Source organism: Thunnus albacares, chromosome 18 (assembly GCF_914725855.1).
Source record: "Thunnus albacares chromosome 18, fThuAlb1.1, whole genome shotgun sequence".
NCBI lineage: Eukaryota > Metazoa > Chordata > Actinopteri > Scombriformes > Scombridae > Thunnus > Thunnus albacares.
The window spans coordinates 11,558,909-11,578,630 of record NC_058123.1 but is presented as its reverse complement, the minus strand read 5'-3'; the positions used below and the strand labels follow the sequence as shown (position 1 = coordinate 11,578,630).

The window sequence follows — 19,722 nt, the reverse complement described above, 5'->3', positions numbered from 1 at the left end:
CATGGACGTCACGTGACAGTGAGGACATCCCACACTGTAAACTTAATGGCAGCCTGCACATTGGCCACGCTTGCTTTGTAAAAAGAGAAAATTATCATTAATTTTTTTCACAACGTAATAAACGTCCAACATGGCAGGGCGACATAACAACAAACTGCCAAACAATTTGCCACAACTGCAGAATCTTATCAAGAGAGATCCACAGTCATACGTAGATGAGGTAAGCTAACAATGCTAAAGTTATTAGCTGCAAGGCTTCATTTGTGAATTGATGCATACGAGTACTGTCAATATACAGCAGTAATGAATCACTACTTGTACCCTTTTAACAGTTTCTGCAGCAGTACCGACATTACCAGTCCAATGTACAGATCTTCAAATTGCAGCCGGACAAACCCAACAAGGAGCTGGCAGACCTTGTCATGTTCCTCGCTCAGGTAACAAACATTGTTTATGCTTGTATCTACTGAGCCTGTCTAATGGTGATCAGTAATGTTTAGCTACTATTTTGAATTAATTCTTATTTTTATTCAAGTGTCATACACCCAAAAAGTGCCCAGGCATTAAAGGACAGGTTCACAATTTTTCAGGTGTCTTAAAACAACAGTCAGGTGCCCCAATGAACACTGAAAGAGGTTTTCCTCGCTGTAATCATTCCCCCTGTTCGTACTGCCTATTAAGAGATCCCCTTCAAATGTGTTTTCAATGTAAGTGATGGGGGCCAAACTCCACAGTGTGTTCACACAGTCATTTTGTGCATTTAAAAGTTGATCTGAAGCTTATATGAAGACTCAGCAGTCTGTTTTTTTCTGACCATTTTTCTTTATCGTTTTCAAATAACAAAGACTTACAACAACTAAGACTACAATAGAACTTTTTCTATATATATATACTGTAAACCACATTTCAATTAATATTTGAGTAATCCTAATAAAAGATTTGTTTCATCCATTGAGGCATGTTGGTAAAACTATTCCACAGATGTAACATGTCACCCTTTTGCCAAACATCACAAGGCTCTCATCCTAATATCACCACATACTCACAGTTTTTATGTCTATATTTGTCGTCTATACATTGTGTCGTGAAAACTCTTCTTGTCCTTCAGGTTGGTCACTGCTACCTACAGCAGCTGTCTACCTTTCCCCAAGAGCTGTGTGAGTTATTAATGAGTCACCACACAGTCCTGGAGCCGGACCTAAGAATGGTGAGAATGGCTGCAATAAGAACTGCTAGCTTATTGAAGTCATTGATCATACTTGTAGATTGTTGATAATTATGCTAATGATTTGTCACACAGCATTTAAATATAACTTTTGTCTAATGTCCTTGTCAGACCTTCTGCAAAGCGCTGATTCTTCTGAGGAACAAAGATCTGATCGACCCCACCGGCCTCCTGGAGCTCTTCTTTGAGCTGCTGCGATGTCACGACAAATTGCTCAGAAAGGTCAATGACCTATTCTTAACCCCACGAAATGATTAGAGTATATTAAAATCCTGAAATAGATTTTGCAGAGTGAAAATATGTGATAATGTTTGTTTTTCTCTCTCCACAGACATTGTACACACACATTGTAGCAGATATCAAAAACATCAATGCTAAGCACAAAAACAACAAGGTTAACACAGTAAGTGCATATACACACAACTCCTAATTATTTCACGTGACTGTCTGTAATACTGTGCAGCTTTAAATTGTCACTAATTGTCATTATGTTGCGTGTTTCAGACATTGCAGAACTTCATGTACACCATGCTGAGAGACAGTAATCCCATCGCAGCAAAAATATCTTTAGATGTGATGGTGGAGCTATACAAAAGAAACATTTGGTGGGTGTTATGATTTATACTCTTGGCTTCATGAATTAGTTAGAGATCTTATTTTAAAATCTTATCATTGCTTTAACCTGGTTGTCTTTTTGTCTGTATCATAGGAATGATGCCAAAACAGTTAACGTCATTACAACAGCGTGTTTCTCCAAGGTGACAAAGGTATGTTTTTTGCTGTTTGAAAAGCCATGCTTTGCTTAATTTGTTGAACAAATGGAAAAGCCTGTGCATCCTCACCCGCGTTGTTTTCCTGTGTAGATCCTTGTGGCGGGTCTTAAATTCTTCCTGGGCAAAGATGAAGACGAGAAGAACGAGAGCGATTCAGACTCAGAGGCAAGTACCAAAGATAAAGGAGGATACTTTTATTAGTCTAGCAAAGAGTGTTTTTTAAGGAAAGCTATAATGCATATGCAACACAATTAAAGAAATGGTATAGATATGTTTGATAAGAATCAGTCTTATCTTCCAGGCGGAGGGACCGTCAGCCAGAGACCTGATGGTGAGATACTCCACAGGCAAGAAAACCACCAAAAACAAGAAGAAGATGGAAAAAGCAATGAAAGTCCTCAAGGTACCTCTATTGACTCTGTGATGGAGACAGGACTTGTATCATTACATTTAGGTTCAGATGAGTTTATTGTTTTCACTCTCTGTACTCTCTGAGCAGAAACACAAGAAAAAGAAGAAAGTAGAAGTGTTCAATTTCTCAGCGATTCACCTCATTCATGACCCTCAAGGTAGGCTCGCTCCTCCTCTCCACAACAACTGCGGCACACATAATTTATCCAAAGTTATTTGTATTAAAATACTCAATGGACTGTTTGACCTTAACATGTATACACTGTATTTTTTTTAGATTTCTCAGAGAAACTCTTGAAGCAGCTGGAAGACTCTAAAGAGCGCTTCGAGGTGAAGATCATGCTGATGGAGCTCATATCCAGATTGGTTGGAATCCATGAGGTAAGTGACGCGGCTATAATCAGCTGTTGAACGTGATGGCAGGTGAAGTTATTTCAATTTTTAGCTTTATTTCAGCTTTACAGTCAAATGTGAACTTAACTAGATGTTGTCATTTCTACCAGATATTGATATTCTAGTATGGATAATGATGCCTAATGTACAGAATCAAGTAGTAAAGTAGTCAGTAACATCATCTTAACAGTTTTTAGTGTGTCTGGGCTGTGGGAATCCTGCCTTGAACTTTGCATATATTTGATATGAACACAGTATGAAAATGTGATTGAATCAAGTATTTTGTTCTTTTCCTTCAGCTCTTCCTCTTCAATTTTTATCCCTTCATCCAGAGGTTTCTTCAGCCCCATCAAAGAGGTAAAAAAATAACTCATTTGTTGAGTCTTTTTACTAGTTTTAATGGCACATTTCTAACAATCTGTTGTTGTCGTAGAGGTGACAAAGATTCTCCTGTGTGCTGCCCAGTCTTCCCATCAACTCGTCCCACCTGAGGTATAGTAAGATCAACAGATTTATTCCAGAAGTTAACACAGGAGTTTCACTATAACACTGTTAACTCTGTACATTCCCACTCATACAGATCATTGAACCTGTGATCATGACCATTGCCAACAACTTTGTGACGGACAGAAACTCTGGGGAGGTCATGACTGTGGGGTAAGTAGCAGCCATGGCGATGTTTTACGGGTCTCCTTTCTGGTTGCGGTTAATATTAAGTAAAATGTTAGGAAAAAATGTTCAAACCAATTATATAGTTATATATTATTATATACTCCCATCAGGCAGACACTACAGATCAATCCATACACGCACAAATAGACTGAAAAACTGCTTCTTCTCAAAAGCTCAGACATCTCCTCAGTCTGAGACTGATATATTTATCTACTGCACAATATTTCAGACTGATATACTGCCATCACTGGGCAGGTGCAATATTTATTTTATTTACATTTCACTTAAAGCACTGATCATGTGCAATACACGTCATTCAACACCCCAGCACACCACCACTTTATATCTGTCACCGCACCTTTACTGCATTTTGCTGATGGTGCTGTTGCACCTTGTTAGTTGTATTTTATACTTTGTGTTATATTATTATATTATATTTTGTACTTATATTGCTTAGATTCTGCACTCTTTATCACTGATATTTTAATATATCTAACTTATGTATCCTGAAGTAAATATGTGTAAACTCTTAAATGCAAATGCACCATTTGAGGATGAGGCAAATGCAGTTTCGTTGTTCTTGCATAATGACAATAACATTTTTGACTCTCAATATATATATATGTATTTATATATATATATAGAGTAAATTTAACCTCTTCTTGTACTTTAGTATCAATGCCATTAAGGAGGTGGCAGCCCGCTGTCCGCTCGCCATAAATGAAGACTTGCTGCAGGATCTGGCCCAGTACAAGATCCACAAAGACAAGAGTGAGTGACTGCCAGTCTGGTTTTTTTTTGCCTCTGTACTGTTACCACAATGCTGAATACACTTATTAACTGATGCATGCATGTACATATGTTCACTCACAGCATGCATGTGTCTGTATTTTCCTCAGATGTGATGATGTCTGCCAGGGGTCTGATCCAGCTGTTCAGGAGTCTTAATCCACAGATGCTGCATAAGAAGGACAGGGTGAGCTCATTGTGAACTTTACTGAAAACATCACCTTTTTAAAACCTGAAATGATGTCTTCACATTCAACAACAGTGAGCTTGGTGTTTGTGTAATACACTGAATGAGAAAAAGACAGTTATTTAGTCATTTATGAATGAAAAAATCATATTTTTAAAAAGTTATAATCCCACAATGTACTGTATTTGTATTCATGGTGTTGCATGGTCTGGAGAGGGGTTGTAATAAATGATGTTGTAGTTACAGAAGCACAAATAAACAAAGGAGAGTAGTGGCAATAGATGCAAATGTATAATAGTGACAAAGTACTTCATCTTTAAGTATAGAAAATGTCACTAATTGTTAATTCTGCCTCCTTCTGTTCAGGGAAGACCCACAGAGGCATCAGCAGAGGCCAAGATCAAAGACTATGGAGAGCTGGAGGCTAAAGATTATATCCCTGGAGCTGAAGTACTGGAGGTGGAGGAGGAGAAAAAAGAAGGAGAGGACGACGAAGGTCAGCAGCTATTTGAATCGATAGGATTGGATTACAGTGTCTGATTTGATCTGCAAAACAATCTGTTTTCATACAGCACACTCTGTGTTCACAGAGATAATAGATTATCAATAGTAGGCTAATATGTTTTTCATATCTTCTGACAGACGGCTGGGAGAGTGCCAGTATTAGTGATGATGATGAAGATGGCGAGTGGGTGGATGTTCACCACTCGTCCGATGAAGACACAGGAGAAGTGGTGAGAATAAAAATGCGTAGCTTGATAAATTTCACAAGGTTAGTTGTGTGTTGTAGCTTTGTCTTAATGAAAGAATGTTTTTTTTTTGTTTGTTCAAGGCGGAAAAGCTTCAGAGTATACCACTGGAGGAAAGACAAGCCAAGGCAGCGGCGGTCAGCGGCAGCAGGCTCCTCACACAAGATGACTTTAAGAAGATCCGTCTGGTCCAGATGGCAAAGGAGGTCAACGCTGCACCAGGAAAGGGCCAGAAGAGGAAGACAGTGGACAGTGATGACGAGGGTGACAACAGGTTAGAAAGCAATTTGAACCTAGACTGTAAAGCATTACATCATCTGCAAAGATTCATTTAATTTTTATATGAAACACTTGTACACTCAGGTCTTAGATTTCTTGGAATAAGAGAGTAATCAGTGATGTTTAGTTTCTTTAGATGGATGATCATACTTTTATATGTTTTCTTCTCCAAACCTTTCAGAGGGGAGCTGCTGACCTTGAGGAATATTGAGAAATTACACAAGAAACCAAAAGCAGACAAGGAAACACGACTGGCAACAGCAATGGTATGTCTTTAATGCTAACTGGAGATTGATTTAAAACATTTTAGAGGTGCTTACTGGGTAAAATCACGGCATCCTAATAGACCTGAAACGCTGCTGAATCTCAAAGTCATTCGTGGGCAGTTTGCCTACTGTGTTAATAATGATGTGTTCGGATTTGTAGGCGGGAAGGACTGACCGTAAAGACTTTATCAGGAGACGGACCAAGCTGAACCCACACGCCAGCACCAGCAACAAGGAGAAGAAGAGGACGAAGAACTTTATGATGATGAGACACAGTCAGAATGTCAGAACCAAAGGCAAACGCTCCTTCAGAGAGAAACAGGTAAGTCACACCTATCATAGGTACATGTCAGAATGAGCTGCTGTGTTTAATTGTGGCTAAATTGATTTTTTTTTACTGAATATACTGTTTGGGAAACAGTCTTTGCATTTCCATCTAAACTATTTTATTTTGCTTATCCAGATCGCTCTACGGGATGCACTCCTAAAAAAGAAGAAGCAACACAAGTAGGACACATGGACATGATGTTATTCGCCTCGCTCTGGCCATTCGATGGCCATCGTAAACCTGAACTTTGACTATGTCAAATAATATTGTACATCCTACAAGTGGCCTGTAAAACTTTGTCAGTTTAATAATGTATTATTTTCAGTGGATGAACTTCATAAATATACAGTGATCTGAAATAAACAATCTTTGGTAATTGTGTGAATGTCATTTTTACTAGCCGAATATGGGTTTATAATTATTTTTTAATGTACATTTAAGACTTAATCTCTTTTTTTTCTGTTTATTCTGCATCTCTCATTCACTTCATAGAAGCTGGCTGATTTATTCCAGCTGACAATTGGTGTCCCATTAAATTACAAGAAAACTATGAATCTCTGTACCTTTAAATTAAATGACATTTTTAGTTTTCCATTCTCAAGTTAAATAAACTCAGGTAGCTTTGGTTGTAATAAAGTTAATAAAAATAAATAAAAGGTTGCATATTAGGCTTTAGGCACTGAAAAGGAGTGCAAACCTTAGTTTTCAGTCTCAAGAAATTCTGTTATTGTTCCAAGTTTTTGTTCTGAACTGATCACATTCAAAGAAATATAAGTGATTTATATAAAAGAATGTAAATGTAAAGATTCACACCAACTGCTGTAACACTGCTGTGAAGTCCATGGATGCAGACTTTTGCATCCATGGACCTGGATCTCACCAAATTAGTCATTTGTGGTTACACTGGTTTTTAATACATTTTATATTGAGAATTTCATCCTCATGTATAAGTATGAAATTGATCATCCATATTAATGTCCTGATTTCAGTGTTTCTGCCTAGTGTTTGCAAGGTACAGCAGTAGAATAGAAGTCAATCAGGCTATGATGGAGTTGTTTATGTATAATTTTAGGATAGATTTTATGAGCCAATATAGTTTACATGATGGTAGTCATATAACAGTTGTAGTTATAGTATAACAGTTCCTTACTTGGCACATTTTAGTGTGTTATTTTGATCATATCAGTATTATGTGCTGGAGCTTTATGTTCAATGAGAAGGAAGACAAAACAAGGCAAAGTTAACTCAATCTGAGTACAGTACTTGGCGACTGAAAATATGTTATGTGTTATGTCTGTCTGCCATGACTATGACTTTTTGATGTATCAGAGCAAAGAAACTAAAGTTGCAGTTAAAGTTTAAGTGTTGTAATAAATTAATGTTGACAGTGACATTCTTAAAAATACCAGAGAAATCTGTTAGTAAATAACCGTAGTTGTGAATGAGTGATGAAGTTACACCATTGGTCAGCAGGTCGAGTGTTGGAGCTTCCTCATTGGCTGTTGCTCTTTGAGATGATGGAAGCAGTGTGACGCAGATTGACGTGTTTCCTGCTCAAGCTCTTGGCTGCAGGAGTGAAATGGCTAAACTTCTGTTTAACAGCAAGATAATTAGAGTAGTTATGATTAGAAATAAAATAAGTTATCTTTCAAATCAAACATCCAGTTATGAGTGGAAAGTATTGTTCTTGCAATTGCATTTATAACCTTTTTTGACATACTTTACCAACAAATATTCCTAGGTCCACCACAGATAATTGCAGATGAACATTTAATATCCAGGAATTTACATTGTCGATCACTGAATGTCCCTGTAACAAGTTGGCCACAATTTCCCACATTGACCATACACGGTCCAGCCACACACTAGGTTTCCTAGTCTTGTTTATTTTGCTTTGAGTTAAAAATAGTAAGCTTACCCACACCCTTAAACATTCCTGCATGAAGTTAGTCTAAATATATTGGAAGATGTGCTGATAAACTTATCAGCTTCACAGATGAAACAACTGACGAGCTTAAAACTTCCCATTGTTTGATTTTTTAAGCACAAAGAGCTTTTAATTAGCTTTCTGCTTTGCTTCATGAGGTTGTTGCTCAAATGGGATGTATTACAACTACAATACCCATGAAGCACCTGGAATCACAACAAACGTGCAAATGCCAAACATTTCTTTCAACCAAGCCGGCATTTTAATTCTTCCTGCGACATGAGGTATCCAAATTAAATACATTTCATCTATTGTAACGAATAAGCAAGGTTTTATAGTAATTTGTATCTGTCTACATGTAGTATTTTCGTTAAATTGAGGGTTTAATTCTTTTTCGTCTCCTGCCTGCTAAGATTAGCTCTCGTGCTGATGCTAGCTGCTTAGCGAACAAGCTAACCGTTAATCTACCGTTGGGCTAATTAGATATCTTTATCGTGGACATTTATCGTTGTAGTGTTGTATTTTGTCTGTTTTTCTTAAGAGAGAAACGTGTATATGTTGTGAATACTGAATGTGGTAAGTTAACCTCTCATACCCAAGCTCGCCTTGCTTCACAAACTGTTGACGTGCGGTTGCCAATTTTATTCCATATTTTAACGACTGTTGTGCCTCATATTGTGTGCTAACTGTAATGACTGTGTGTACGTTTTGGTATTAAACGCAGATAACCTCGACCCCTCTTCATAATTATTTTAGACAACATTTTAAGCCACTAGCTGTATACTTGAACAGCTTGGTGCTATACTTGTAGTAACGATGGTATCTTAACTATCAGCATCCTTTAGCTACATGATGTGTTGGCATGCAGTGGTCCTAGAGGGGTAACTGATAGCTGTTCAAGCATCTTTATTACTCACTACACTGTATATTTTGGCCATGTCCAACAACATCCAGCTTGCACACTTTTATACCTGAGTGTCTCAAATGTCTGGGACATAGTAGAGCTACTTTGGTAAATTAGAATTAAAGTTAGGCTTGTGCAAGATGGACATCCAGGATTACTGTCAGACTTTATGTAATATCTACTACATAGTTGTAGAGAGGGGCAAAACAATCTAGCGAAGTGCTGGGAAAGATTGAATTGTAAAAAAATGCATGTATGACAGAAAAAAATACATTATTATCCAAAAGGTTAAATGAGTGTAAAAATACACCCAAGAGACTGCATAACAAATAGTCTACTTGATTTTTATCAGTCATCTTTCACAAGATGCTTCACCCTCAATCTCTTGCGAAAGGAAGGTGGTGATGGAAATATATTTATACAGCGTGCAGGGAGCGGGGTCATTAGTGGTAAATTACTTTCACAATACTCTGATCAAAGGGTAAGCAGTATTTGGCAGCAGTATGTGTAGTTGCTGTGTCCTCTTGCAAGTGGGTGGAGTAAATTGACATGACAACAGTGGCTTCTCATGAGAGCATACCCGTCTTCTGTGTATGTTTTGTGCCTTTGAGGCATGCTGGTTGCCTAATGGGAGTCTTTTTTTTCTTTTCTTTTTGTATGGTGGACTCAGAGTGAAACACACAGACGCATAGAAAGACGTTGCTAGATTTAAAAAGAGGTCGCTGTTTGCACATAGTGTTTTTCACTTTGTCTTCAGTGGAGTTGAGTAGTTGTGCAATACATCTGTTGTTAAATTATTGACTCTCTCGCTCCACTTACTCCTAATAAATAATACAACACAGTCTGGGGATGTTATCATCTTAAGGCTGTGAAAGTGTTTCAACTGATCTTGGATCTGACTTTGAATTAAGTGGATATTACTAAATCCGTCCATGTGCTGAGAAACCAAACAGTCTCAAAGATGAAGCCTATCCGCAAGTTCTACAAAGTAGAACGGATATTGAAGGAGCCTTTGATCACCAGTGCGTATGATGGGACTTGGTGTTTTTCTGCTCTTATAGCTGAGAGGACTGGCGATGAGGGGGTGATACACTGAGTCTATTCAGTGTCAGAGGCATAGCTCAAAAGAAAGACAGTGCATCATCTGTAAGGTGTGGGTGGAGTTTTGGCCTCTGGCTGTCTGCTTTCAGTTTCTCTGTTCTCAACTAGAGACACAAACTGTGAAGATTGTTCATCTGATTCAGACTCGGCAATAGGTAGGAATTTTACTGGTTGGATTGCTTAGTGTTTGTAGCATTTTGATTGAATGTGTTATGTTAGCGCAGTATCTGCTTGTCCTATTTTCTTTTCACATTTTCCTCCAGTCACTGCTGAATGAGTAAAGGGGAAGTGACACTGAGAGAGGGGGGAGGAATACTGACCAAACTTGCTCAGCTGGCAAGCCATATCCCCCACCACTAATTTCCTTTTTGTTTCCTCCATTGAAGCCTGTAAAATGTTATTTGAACCAAGTTGTGGCCTCTATTTGAAATAAATTGCAATTGGCAGAGAAAATTGTGAGGGCTGGGTGAAAATTAAGTGTTTTCATATAATTGTATCACAACAAAATTTATATATCCAGATATCGTTATTCTGTCTACATAAATTAGAGCAAATTAAATTTGATTAGTGAGTTAGATGATAAGTACTTGAGGCTGTTTATTTTTTTACCATTACAGAATGTTGTTCTGGTGAAACACTAAGATAACATTTGGTTCAATGGAATGAACATGAGTATTACTTTCTAAGATATAATTCAGAGTGCTAACTGCAAGGGCTGCAACTAATGATTATTTTCATTATCCGTTTGAACTTATTGATTGATCATTTAGTCTATAAAATGTCAGGTAATAGTGAAAAATGCCTGTTGTAATTTTCCACAGCTCAAGTTCATGTCTTAAAATGTCTTGTTTTGTCCGACACACAGTCCAAAACCCAAAAGTCTTCAAAAAAACACAGAATAATATTTGCATTTGAAAAGCTGGAAATCAGCAAATGTTTGGCATTTTTAATTAAAGAATGACTAAAATGATCAGTCGATTTCTCAAAATTGTTGATGAGTTTTCCACCAATCGAAGGAATCGTTGTAGCTCTACTAACTACCATCACTGAATGAGATAATTCTATATACATTTTGGTAATATTAATTTTGATTCAGTATTGCCCACACCTACAGTAACTGATTTCCTTCTATCGTATATCTCAACCCTCTCATCTCTTTGTTCAGGTGTTGTTTCCTGTAGCCAGCTATGGCACCAGGGGATGTGGTGCCAGACCATGCCAAGCAGCTGAAGTCCAAAGAGAAGCGGCCTGGAAACAGGGCATCGAAAGCAGACTGCGAACCTGACGGGTCCTTTGTGTTCGAGGCTCATGAGGCCTGGAAGGACTTCCATAATTCCCTCCGGCATTTCTACGAAGTAGGAGAGCTCTGTGATGTCACACTAAAGGTCAGTCACTCTGTCGAGATGTATTAGAGATATTTGTGACCTATATTTATGTCTCAACTGGTCTCTGTGTTTTCAGTCATGTCAGGTTGAAGGTTGTGATTTCATGAAGAATATTTTATAGATGTGAGCCTAATTTCTCTATCTTTTTCTATCTCTAAATAGCTGCTGATATCACAGTACTCCATCTTAATGTCAAACTGTGGTGAGATTATTAATACTGCATGTAGGTGTGCCTTGTTTTCTGTTAAGACATATATTCTGTGTTTGTTTCTCCTGTAGGTTGGCAGTAGGCTGATACCATGTCACAAGCTGGTGCTGGCCTGTGTTATCCCTTACTTCAGGTGTGCTCCATTTTTATGTTTTATTTTCTGAACTAGGCCTATAATAGTGGTTTTCAGTACAATGTAGAAAAATAAAAGACTATTTTTTCTTACTGGTGGATTGGCCTAAAATAGATCAAATTAGACAATTAATATATCAAAAAATGTCATTATCACTTATACATGTGTCATGTAGTTAAAGTATTGAGTCTTATATTATTCATTTGGGGTGAAACTGTTTTTGTGACAAATTATCTACATGATTGCATTCAAACATAAAAGTGTGAAACATGAAGCTTGTTTTTGGAAGACTTCTGCCTGGTTCTTGTCTAAATGGGCATCTCTTCCCTCAGGGCCATGTTCCTGTCAGAGATGTCAGAGGCTAAGCAGGAACTGATAGAGATCAAGGACTTTGATGGTGATGCCATCCAGGACCTGGTACATTTTGCCTACTCCTCTAGGCTCACATTAACTGTAGATAATGTGCAGCCCCTGCTTTATGCTGCTTGCATCCTTCAGGTAAAGAAACACAAGTGCAACAAGCAGTGCAGGCTTTTTGTTCTCCTTGTCTTACGTGAACTGCATTTTCAATGAATAGTTAAGTGTAGTTATAAAGTTTTATCTAAGACCTTGAGATAGTGTGTAAAATCTTTATTACTGTCTGAATCTGTTAGGTGGAGTTGGTGGCGAGAGCCTGCTGTGAGTACATGAAGGCCCACTTCCACCCCACCAACTGCCTTGCAGTTCGTACCTTTGCTGAGAGCCACAATCGTGTGGACCTGATGGACATGGCCGACCGCTATGCCTGCGAACATTTCACTGAGGTGGTAGAGTGCGAGGACTTCACATGTGTGTCTCCTCAGCACTTACGCACATTATTGTCCTCCAATGAGCTTAATATCCACTCAGAGACACAGGTGTACAACGCAGCAGTGAAATGGCTGAAAGCAAACCCACAGCACCACGAGGCCTGGCTGGACCAGATCATGTGTCAGGTTAGGGAGTTTGCCTCACGAGGGTATAGTTTAGTTGAGCTTAGATAAATTAATGTTATTAATGAATGTCTCCCTTAATTTCTCCACAAGTTTTGTGTTTGTGTCTAGTGAAGTTAGACAGAATGACCTACTTTACTGACTACAAGGACGTTTAGTTACATAACAGCATGAGTGATTAGTGTTATATATATGTTCACAACTTTATGTAATCACTTTTACAACCACAATATTCTGTATGTTGTTCTCTACTTTAGGTGCGGCTCCCCCTGCTCCCTGTAGAGTTCCTGACAGGAACCGTGGCTAAGGATGATATGATCAAAGGTAACCTGAGTTGTCGAGACCTGATGGACGAAGCCAGGAACTACCACCTGCACCTCAGCAACAAGGTGGTGCTGGACTTTGAGTATTCAGTCCGTACCGTACCCCGGAAACACACTGCAGGTTGTACTTATATGGTGGTGCTCTGTTTTGTATATGTAACTGCTGGTTTTATGGCATTTGTAGCAACATTTAGCTCTTTATTCTTATCCTAAAAACTACTCACATAAAACCAAATGCTTCTCTGGGTGTTTATGTGTGTAAAAGGCGTAGTCTCGTCTTCTTAACATAAGCAAATTTACAAAAATAGAATAACTTTTTATTTATAGAAAGTTTTTAAATATTTTTAAAATGTTCTGTGGTCATAAAGTAAGTTATATGTTCTCTCACTGCGACAACTATTTTTTTTGTTTCCAATGATTTCCTCAGGGGTTTTGTTCTGTGTTGGTGGCCGGGGGGGCTCTGGTGACCCATTTCGCAGCATAGAGTGCTTCTCCATCACTAAGAACAGCTGGTTCTTTGGCCCTGAAATGAACAGTAGACGACGTCACGTGGGCGTAATATCTGTAGGAGGTAAGAGGTGCTCTGTATATAATAACACTGCAGTAAGTAAAAGACAAGGCAGGTTTGAAAGTTCCCGTTGCTCTACAGTTATTACTATTACTACTATTATTATGACATGTAATACTGATATTTTATAAAAATAAAAATAATGCACTAATATTTGTGTATTACTGAGATTATTTAGCAGATGAACTCAATATTTGGATTACAGATTACTTGTCAAAAGGCCTAATTAGTCTGGTCTCTCAGAATCTAGAAGTGATCATCACTGATCTGGTCACATGATCATTAAGACTCAACCTCATATCTGTTTGTTGTTGGTTTTCTTAGGTAAAGTTTATGCTGTTGGGGGCCATGATGGTAATGAACACTTAGGCAACATGGAGATGTTTGACCCCCTCACCAACAAGTGGATGATGAAAGCCTCCATGAACACCAAGAGGTACACAGACACTGCAACATACTGAATGGGGCTTTCTGGAGAGTCTGCACTTGAAAAAAAGACTATCTATCTACTACACTGAGGTGACTGAAGAAAAGAAATTCCTGGAACTAGTAGGATTATCTGGGAGGCCAAATCCACAAGGCTGAACAAAGTGATTTGAAATATGGAATGTTATGTTTGTATTGAAGGCCTAGAAATTATTCATGTTGTTCTTTACACTCTGACAGCTGTTTTACTGTGCTGTGTTGAGCCTTTTGTTAGTTTGCACCTAAATTAACAATTCATTATTTCCTTATGAGAGAAGATTGTCCTTTTCAGCACTGTTAAATACTCAGGAATTGATACCATAACATGCATTTCTCCCGGTGTACCATTTACTAACAGTCTTGGGTAAATAGCAGAAATATTCTGCCTTGTTTCTCAGGAGGGGTATAGCCCTGGCAGCTCTTGGTGGTCCTATTTACGCCATTGGAGGTCTGGATGACAACTCCTGCTTCAACGACGTGGAGCGTTATGACATTGAAAGTGACTGCTGGAGCGCTGTGGCTCCGATGAACACGCCCAGAGGAGGAGTGGGATCTGTGGCGTTGGGGGTAAGACTGGAGACAAAAGCCAATAAATAGTGTTTGATATGATAACTACTCTGCAATTCATTGCATTATGCCCTCTGCTTGTCAGAGTTACGTGTACGCAGTTGGAGGCAATGATGGCGTGGCATCACTGTCCAGTGTGGAGCGGTTTAACCCCCACCTCAACAAGTGGACAGAGGTCAACGAGATGGGCCAGAGACGAGCTGGAAATGGAGTCAGCAAACTCAATGGCTGCCTCTATGTAGTGGGTGAGAGGAATAAGCAAACTAGACAGATGAGATTTCTCACTTGGGTATATTTTGATATGATCACTTGGATAATCACATATTGTTAGTTGGAGTAGTTGTTGGAAGATGTATTTTTTCATTAATAATATTATTATTTTGCTGTGTTTTTTGTTTTTATTATTTTGATACTCTCAGATCACATGACTTCAGAGGTAGACACCCTGCAATTTTATACACAAATACATGAATCAGGGAAGACAAAAGTTGATGTTTTGTAGAGATATCTGGTAACTGATTTACAGAGGATGAGATTTTTTATTGTACCACTAGAATTTGAAGAGTCATTCAAGGTTCATTAAAACTTCTGTTGTGGCATTTTGCTTAGTCAGTGGCTGTGGTTTAATATGGGTTTGTGAAATCACCTTATCTTGTGTCTGCTCGACTGGTAACATCATGTGAAGTTTTTTTCTTACCAAAGTGATATCTACAAGATGAATTTTCTTGTCATTTTTTAATAATTTTGTTCCCCTCATCTTTCCTAAAGGTGGTTTTGATGACAACTCACCCCTGAGCTCCGTAGAGCGCTTTGACCCACGAATGCAACGCTGGGAGTACATGTCTGAGCTCACCACCCCACGTGGTGGAGTTGGGGTCGCCACCGTAATGGGAAGAGTGTTCGCAGTCGGGGGCCACAATGGAAACATCTACCTGAACACAGTGGAGGCTTTCGAGCCTCGAATGAACAGGTGAGGAGGAGATGAATGAAAGTTGTATAATGTGATGTGTTTCTAAGGTATGGAGGTGCAGTGTGTGATAATGAAGCAGCTCGTTTTAATGGTAGGAACGCTTCTGTGGTGAAAAACCATCAGGACATAATGTAGGTAGTTTCTGGCATCGGGTCCCTGCTTTTTCAATAAGCAGGGACAAAACATACAGATACAAAACATATAGTGTGATACTGAAAGGCAGCTGGTTGTCAATTTAATAAAATAAATAAATAAATAAATAATTTTAGAGTTGAGTTTGACAACACTTTGTATTCAGTTCTTGTCCTTTTGACAAAGACATGTAAATAAATGGAAAAAAGGTTCAGATACTGTAAGAGTTATAGAACATTGTCTATAATATATTAGACAAGACCACAAAAATGGTGCAACAATCACATTTTGCCTTTTTGCCTGTTAGTTGCTATATGAATATTAGATATTAGAGTGGCAGAGAGAGACCAATGCAGGGATCTTTAGAAATCACAACATGAATAAATATTCACCAGTTGGCAACACATGCTGTATTTAGAAGCAAAAACAGAAAATTCAAACAAATACAGAAACCCTGCAACAAACAGACTGCAGATGACAGTACAAAGAAAATATTTGTGGGTGAAGAAAGCTGTGTGGTCTTTCTCCAATAAAATCTGAAGTATGTTATTTGAGCTTAAAAACTGGAGGAAATTTAATGGTACCCGGAACAACAATCCACATTTGAAGCTTGTAACTCCAGGTGTGATTAGTTTGCATGAAAACTGAGAGAGTTCTCAACCTGTCATATACTTGTATACTTGTTGTATTTTTGAAGTCTGTTAATATGACGTCATTGTATAATTTTCTCGTGATTTGTATCTCTGCTCTTCAGATGGGAGCTAGTGGGTTCAGTGTCTCATTGCCGTGCCGGAGCCGGAGTGGCTGTCTGTTCATCTCACGTCAGCCAGATCAGAGACGTCGGCCAGGGGTCCAGCAACGTGGTCAACTGCATGTGACCTCCGCTCCACCTCCCAGGTGACTGACTTCCTGGTCACCACCAGATCTGATCACTGCACAAAGCACACAACACAACAAAGCACACTAACAGTGACAGAGCGTCTCCACCCAGCGACGTCACATTACTGTTGACACTGTCTGAACATCAGCCTTCAGTGTGTGACTAACAGTGAGGCTGATGTTCAGTCTCTACAGTGACTGAGAAATATTGGGGGGATTTTACTGACTTGAAGTGCATATCTGACAAATCTAATGTCTTCTCTGAGCTGTCTGACAAAATGACACATTCAAACTCTTGACTTCTGTTGGTGTTATTTTGCAATCAGTGATGTAGTATTTTGTACTGTATTTTCATTTGTTTACTGACTTTAAGGGAAAATAGTAGCTGAGTCTTGTTCTCAATACTAACCTCTTAAGAATGAGAGGATAGTTTCAATTCAGAGCTACTAGGTTCACATAATGTGCACATTATGAACATGGACTTTATCGTGGGCCAGTATGAAAGAATTTCAAAGGTCTCATCATTAAGACTGTCTCTAGATTTCTCTTTGGTTCTGCGGTTGTTTTCATTATTGCAGAGAGATGTGACTAATTAGTAATTTGAACACAATCATACTGGATTCAATGCCTTTTTTTTGCAGTGCAGCGTGTGCTGTTAGAACACTAACATTTTCATCAACAAATATGAAATAGGACGTTAAGATGTCAAGTACAATTCCAAGATTCCTTTGATGATCTTATACCAAGGTAAGTGAAAGTGTCCGTTTAGCAGTGAGACTTTTTTAAAGATGCATTTCAGATTGATTCAATCAGCAGTTCCAGCTGCACCGTGCTGGATCGCACCCCAGCACTTCCAGCTGGCCTTTGCCTGTTATTGTGTTTGAACAATCATTTGAGACTGATTTGAACAAATCATGTTAGGATGGCAGGTCCAGGGAATTTCACTGCTGCAAGTGCCAAACACAACAAAGTGTGTCAGCCGTTTATAAGAAGCTGCAAATGCGGTCCAACCTTCTGCTGAATCCCAAGTCGCCACCTTTACCTTGACCTCAGAAGTGATAACGGTGTGACGACTACACACCTGAGTCAAGGACTGATCAGAGCTACCGTGCACCTCTTTGGTTCTTGTTCAGTTTTACAATATTGTACAGAGGTCTGTTCAAACTTGCAGGGAAAGATTTTTCCAATCCAAGATTTGTGTTTGACGATAGCTGGACTGTCAGAAATCCTAATCAGAGTGCTTTCAGATGTGTATGAGATTCAACTGAGGTTTGTGTCTGCAGATGGTTCTGTTATATTTTAATATATGGACATTTTGTATTATAAAATAGGTGTATCTTTGGTATTATCCTTTACTACACTATCTAATCCATTGCTGTGCACTATTTTCCTAGAATAGATGTGAAGTCTGAATATATTTTTGTCCTAAATAGAGAATTTCATGTTATACGTGTTATAAGTTGAAGATGTTTATTTAACATTAATGCCTATTTCTGCTATATGTTAGGAACATTTCTGGCAACAGTTTAGGCTGGTTGAAAACAGAAATGTTAATTACATTTATACTAGGAAAAATACATATTATTGCACAGTTTGTGTCCTACTGGTATTAATACTAGTGCATATTATCAACCTGGTATATCATTTTTACACCAAAATGTAAGTTGCTGCCAACTTTGCTAGCAAATGAGCCAGATACAGTCTTTTGTAAACTTGCTGTACTTTGTGTTGTTCTTCCTCCTTTTGACTGCTTCCATCTTGTGCTTTTTATTTACATGGTATTGATATAAATTGGTACAATAAAGTTGTGTTTTACGTTCATTGGTGTGATTCCTCTTTCTTTTCCTTCGGTAACAGTGTATGAAATGTTGGTTTGCTATAAACTGGAGCCAAAAAACAAAAACATTCAGCAATCAAATTTGTGATAATACCCCTTTTAACATACACACCAGGCTCTGGACAAAAGTGTATGTGGGGGTTGGTTACTTTTATGGTTCATTTCCCTACACACCTCTCAGTGAAGATTCATAAAATACTTTTTTCTGAGAAGTAGACATTTCATACGCTCAGGTCATATTGATAAATCCTCAAGCTGCGTCTCCTGAGCAACGTACCATGTAAATGAGAATTTGATTTGTGTGTTTATTGTTTTGTAACATCCTATTAAACCAAGTTAACAAGTAACAATTGGAGGCGGAGGTTTAGCAGTATAAAGTTTATTGACAGTTGACATGTGGTTGTTATAAACCTTCTTCTGGACTTTGTGGTTTCACTGTGTCAAATGTGATGATCTGTCCTAATGATTTAACATCCAGGTAGTTCAAGTTACATAAATTGTGTACCTACCCTGAAAGTTTGTGATGTTTTAGGGAAAAAAAATGTATGAAACGTCTTGTGTGTTTTTATAATCATAATGTGATATCAGCTCTTAGGGCCGACACCACACAGCTCACACACAATTCTGCTATTTTCTCCAATTATTATTATTATTATTATTATTATTATTATTATTATTATTATTAAGTAAATAGAATGAAGTGGCGCACAGCAATTGTATCAAATGAAATATTTCAGGCCTTTTAATGCTTCATTAGGTAAGTCAATTTTATTTATGTAAGACATTCAGCAACAAAAAATAAGAAAATAAATACAAAGATTATAGTAAATGCAAGAAAAAGTTGATATTTAACCATATTCTTTCTTGAATAATTACAAAAAATGTTTTTAACTTTAGAAAATCTGTTCATTTTAGTATATGTAGTCAAATAGATAATTATTGATAATTGTTATTTTCTGATTTGTGAAATTGAAATATTGCACATGGTGGAATCTAAATAACAAACTTTGTTTCTGATCATTGAAGCTTTATGTGGTAGTAAACTACCGTAAGTTTTAATGTAGAAGATGAGTGAAGAGGTCAAGTGTTTGTCATCTGTGTTTTACTGCTTTCAGTCTTTGGACCCTGGACGGATGCTGAAAAGAGGTGAACCCAGAGAGAAGATGCTCAGACATCTGAGAACTTGGAGCTAGAACACATCACATCATACACACACTGCCAGGCTCAGGGGAGTTTGCTGAAAAGCGTAAACCTATTAGGATGTGTAGAAACACACCTTG

General features: G+C 38.1%; 2 protein-coding genes across 8 annotated transcripts; both read left to right on the top strand.

Moving 5' to 3' along the window:
* Positions 1-6,448, top strand: sdad1 (SDA1 domain containing 1). Its single transcript, XM_044333206.1, has 22 exons — positions 1-220; positions 333-437; positions 1,109-1,207; positions 1,337-1,447; positions 1,557-1,628; positions 1,730-1,830; positions 1,935-1,992; positions 2,089-2,163; positions 2,300-2,401; positions 2,498-2,567; positions 2,687-2,790; positions 3,102-3,159; positions 3,236-3,294; positions 3,383-3,459; positions 4,148-4,245; positions 4,374-4,450; positions 4,817-4,946; positions 5,093-5,184; positions 5,283-5,473; positions 5,660-5,744; positions 5,905-6,066; positions 6,208-6,448. Exons 1-22 carry the CDS (start codon positions 131-133, stop codon positions 6,253-6,255), a joined length of 2,064 nt encoding a protein of 687 aa, XP_044189141.1. The 5' UTR covers positions 1-130; the 3' UTR covers positions 6,256-6,448.
* A 1,729-nt stretch (positions 6,449-8,177) lies between these two features.
* klhl8 (kelch-like family member 8) lies at positions 8,178-19,643 on the top strand. Of its 7 annotated transcripts, none has more exons than XR_006398783.1 (13): positions 8,178-8,283; positions 11,170-11,389; positions 11,669-11,730; positions 12,063-12,228; positions 12,384-12,704; positions 12,959-13,145; positions 13,452-13,595; positions 13,917-14,028; positions 14,456-14,624; positions 14,710-14,869; positions 15,393-15,594; positions 16,481-17,352; positions 17,527-18,426. XR_006398783.1 is itself a non-coding variant. In XM_044333212.1 (13 exons), exons 2-12 carry the CDS (start codon positions 11,192-11,194, stop codon positions 16,602-16,604), a joined length of 1,845 nt encoding a protein of 614 aa, XP_044189147.1. In that variant the 5' UTR covers positions 8,178-8,283; positions 11,170-11,191; the 3' UTR covers positions 16,605-16,623; positions 19,558-19,643. The 7 variants fall into 7 exon arrangements, 6 of the variants coding, with proteins under 6 accessions (XP_044189147.1, XP_044189148.1, XP_044189146.1 ...); XM_044333212.1 differs by lacking the exon at positions 17,527-18,426 and adding an exon at positions 19,558-19,643 and having other exon boundaries at positions 16,481-16,623; XM_044333213.1 differs by having other exon boundaries at positions 16,481-16,623.
* Positions 19,644-19,722: the final 79 nt, after the last annotated feature.

Coding starts and splice junctions, on each gene's coding strand:
- sdad1 (XM_044333206.1), top strand. CDS start 131: ATGGCAGGGCGACATAACAACAAACTGCCAAACAATTTGCCACAACTG. Junction 438..1,108: donor TTGTCATGTTCCTCGCTCAG/GTAACAAACATT, acceptor CTTGTCCTTCAG/GTTGGTCACTGCTACCTACA. Junction 4,947..5,092: donor AGAAGGAGAGGACGACGAAG/GTCAGCAGCTAT, acceptor ATCTTCTGACAG/ACGGCTGGGAGAGTGCCAGT.
- klhl8 (XM_044333212.1), top strand. CDS start 11,192: ATGGCACCAGGGGATGTGGTGCCAGACCATGCCAAGCAGCTGAAGTCC. Junction 13,596..13,916: donor GGGCGTAATATCTGTAGGAG/GTAAGAGGTGCT, acceptor TGGTTTTCTTAG/GTAAAGTTTATGCTGTTGGG. Junction 14,625..14,709: donor TGGGATCTGTGGCGTTGGGG/GTAAGACTGGAG, acceptor TCTGCTTGTCAG/AGTTACGTGTACGCAGTTGG.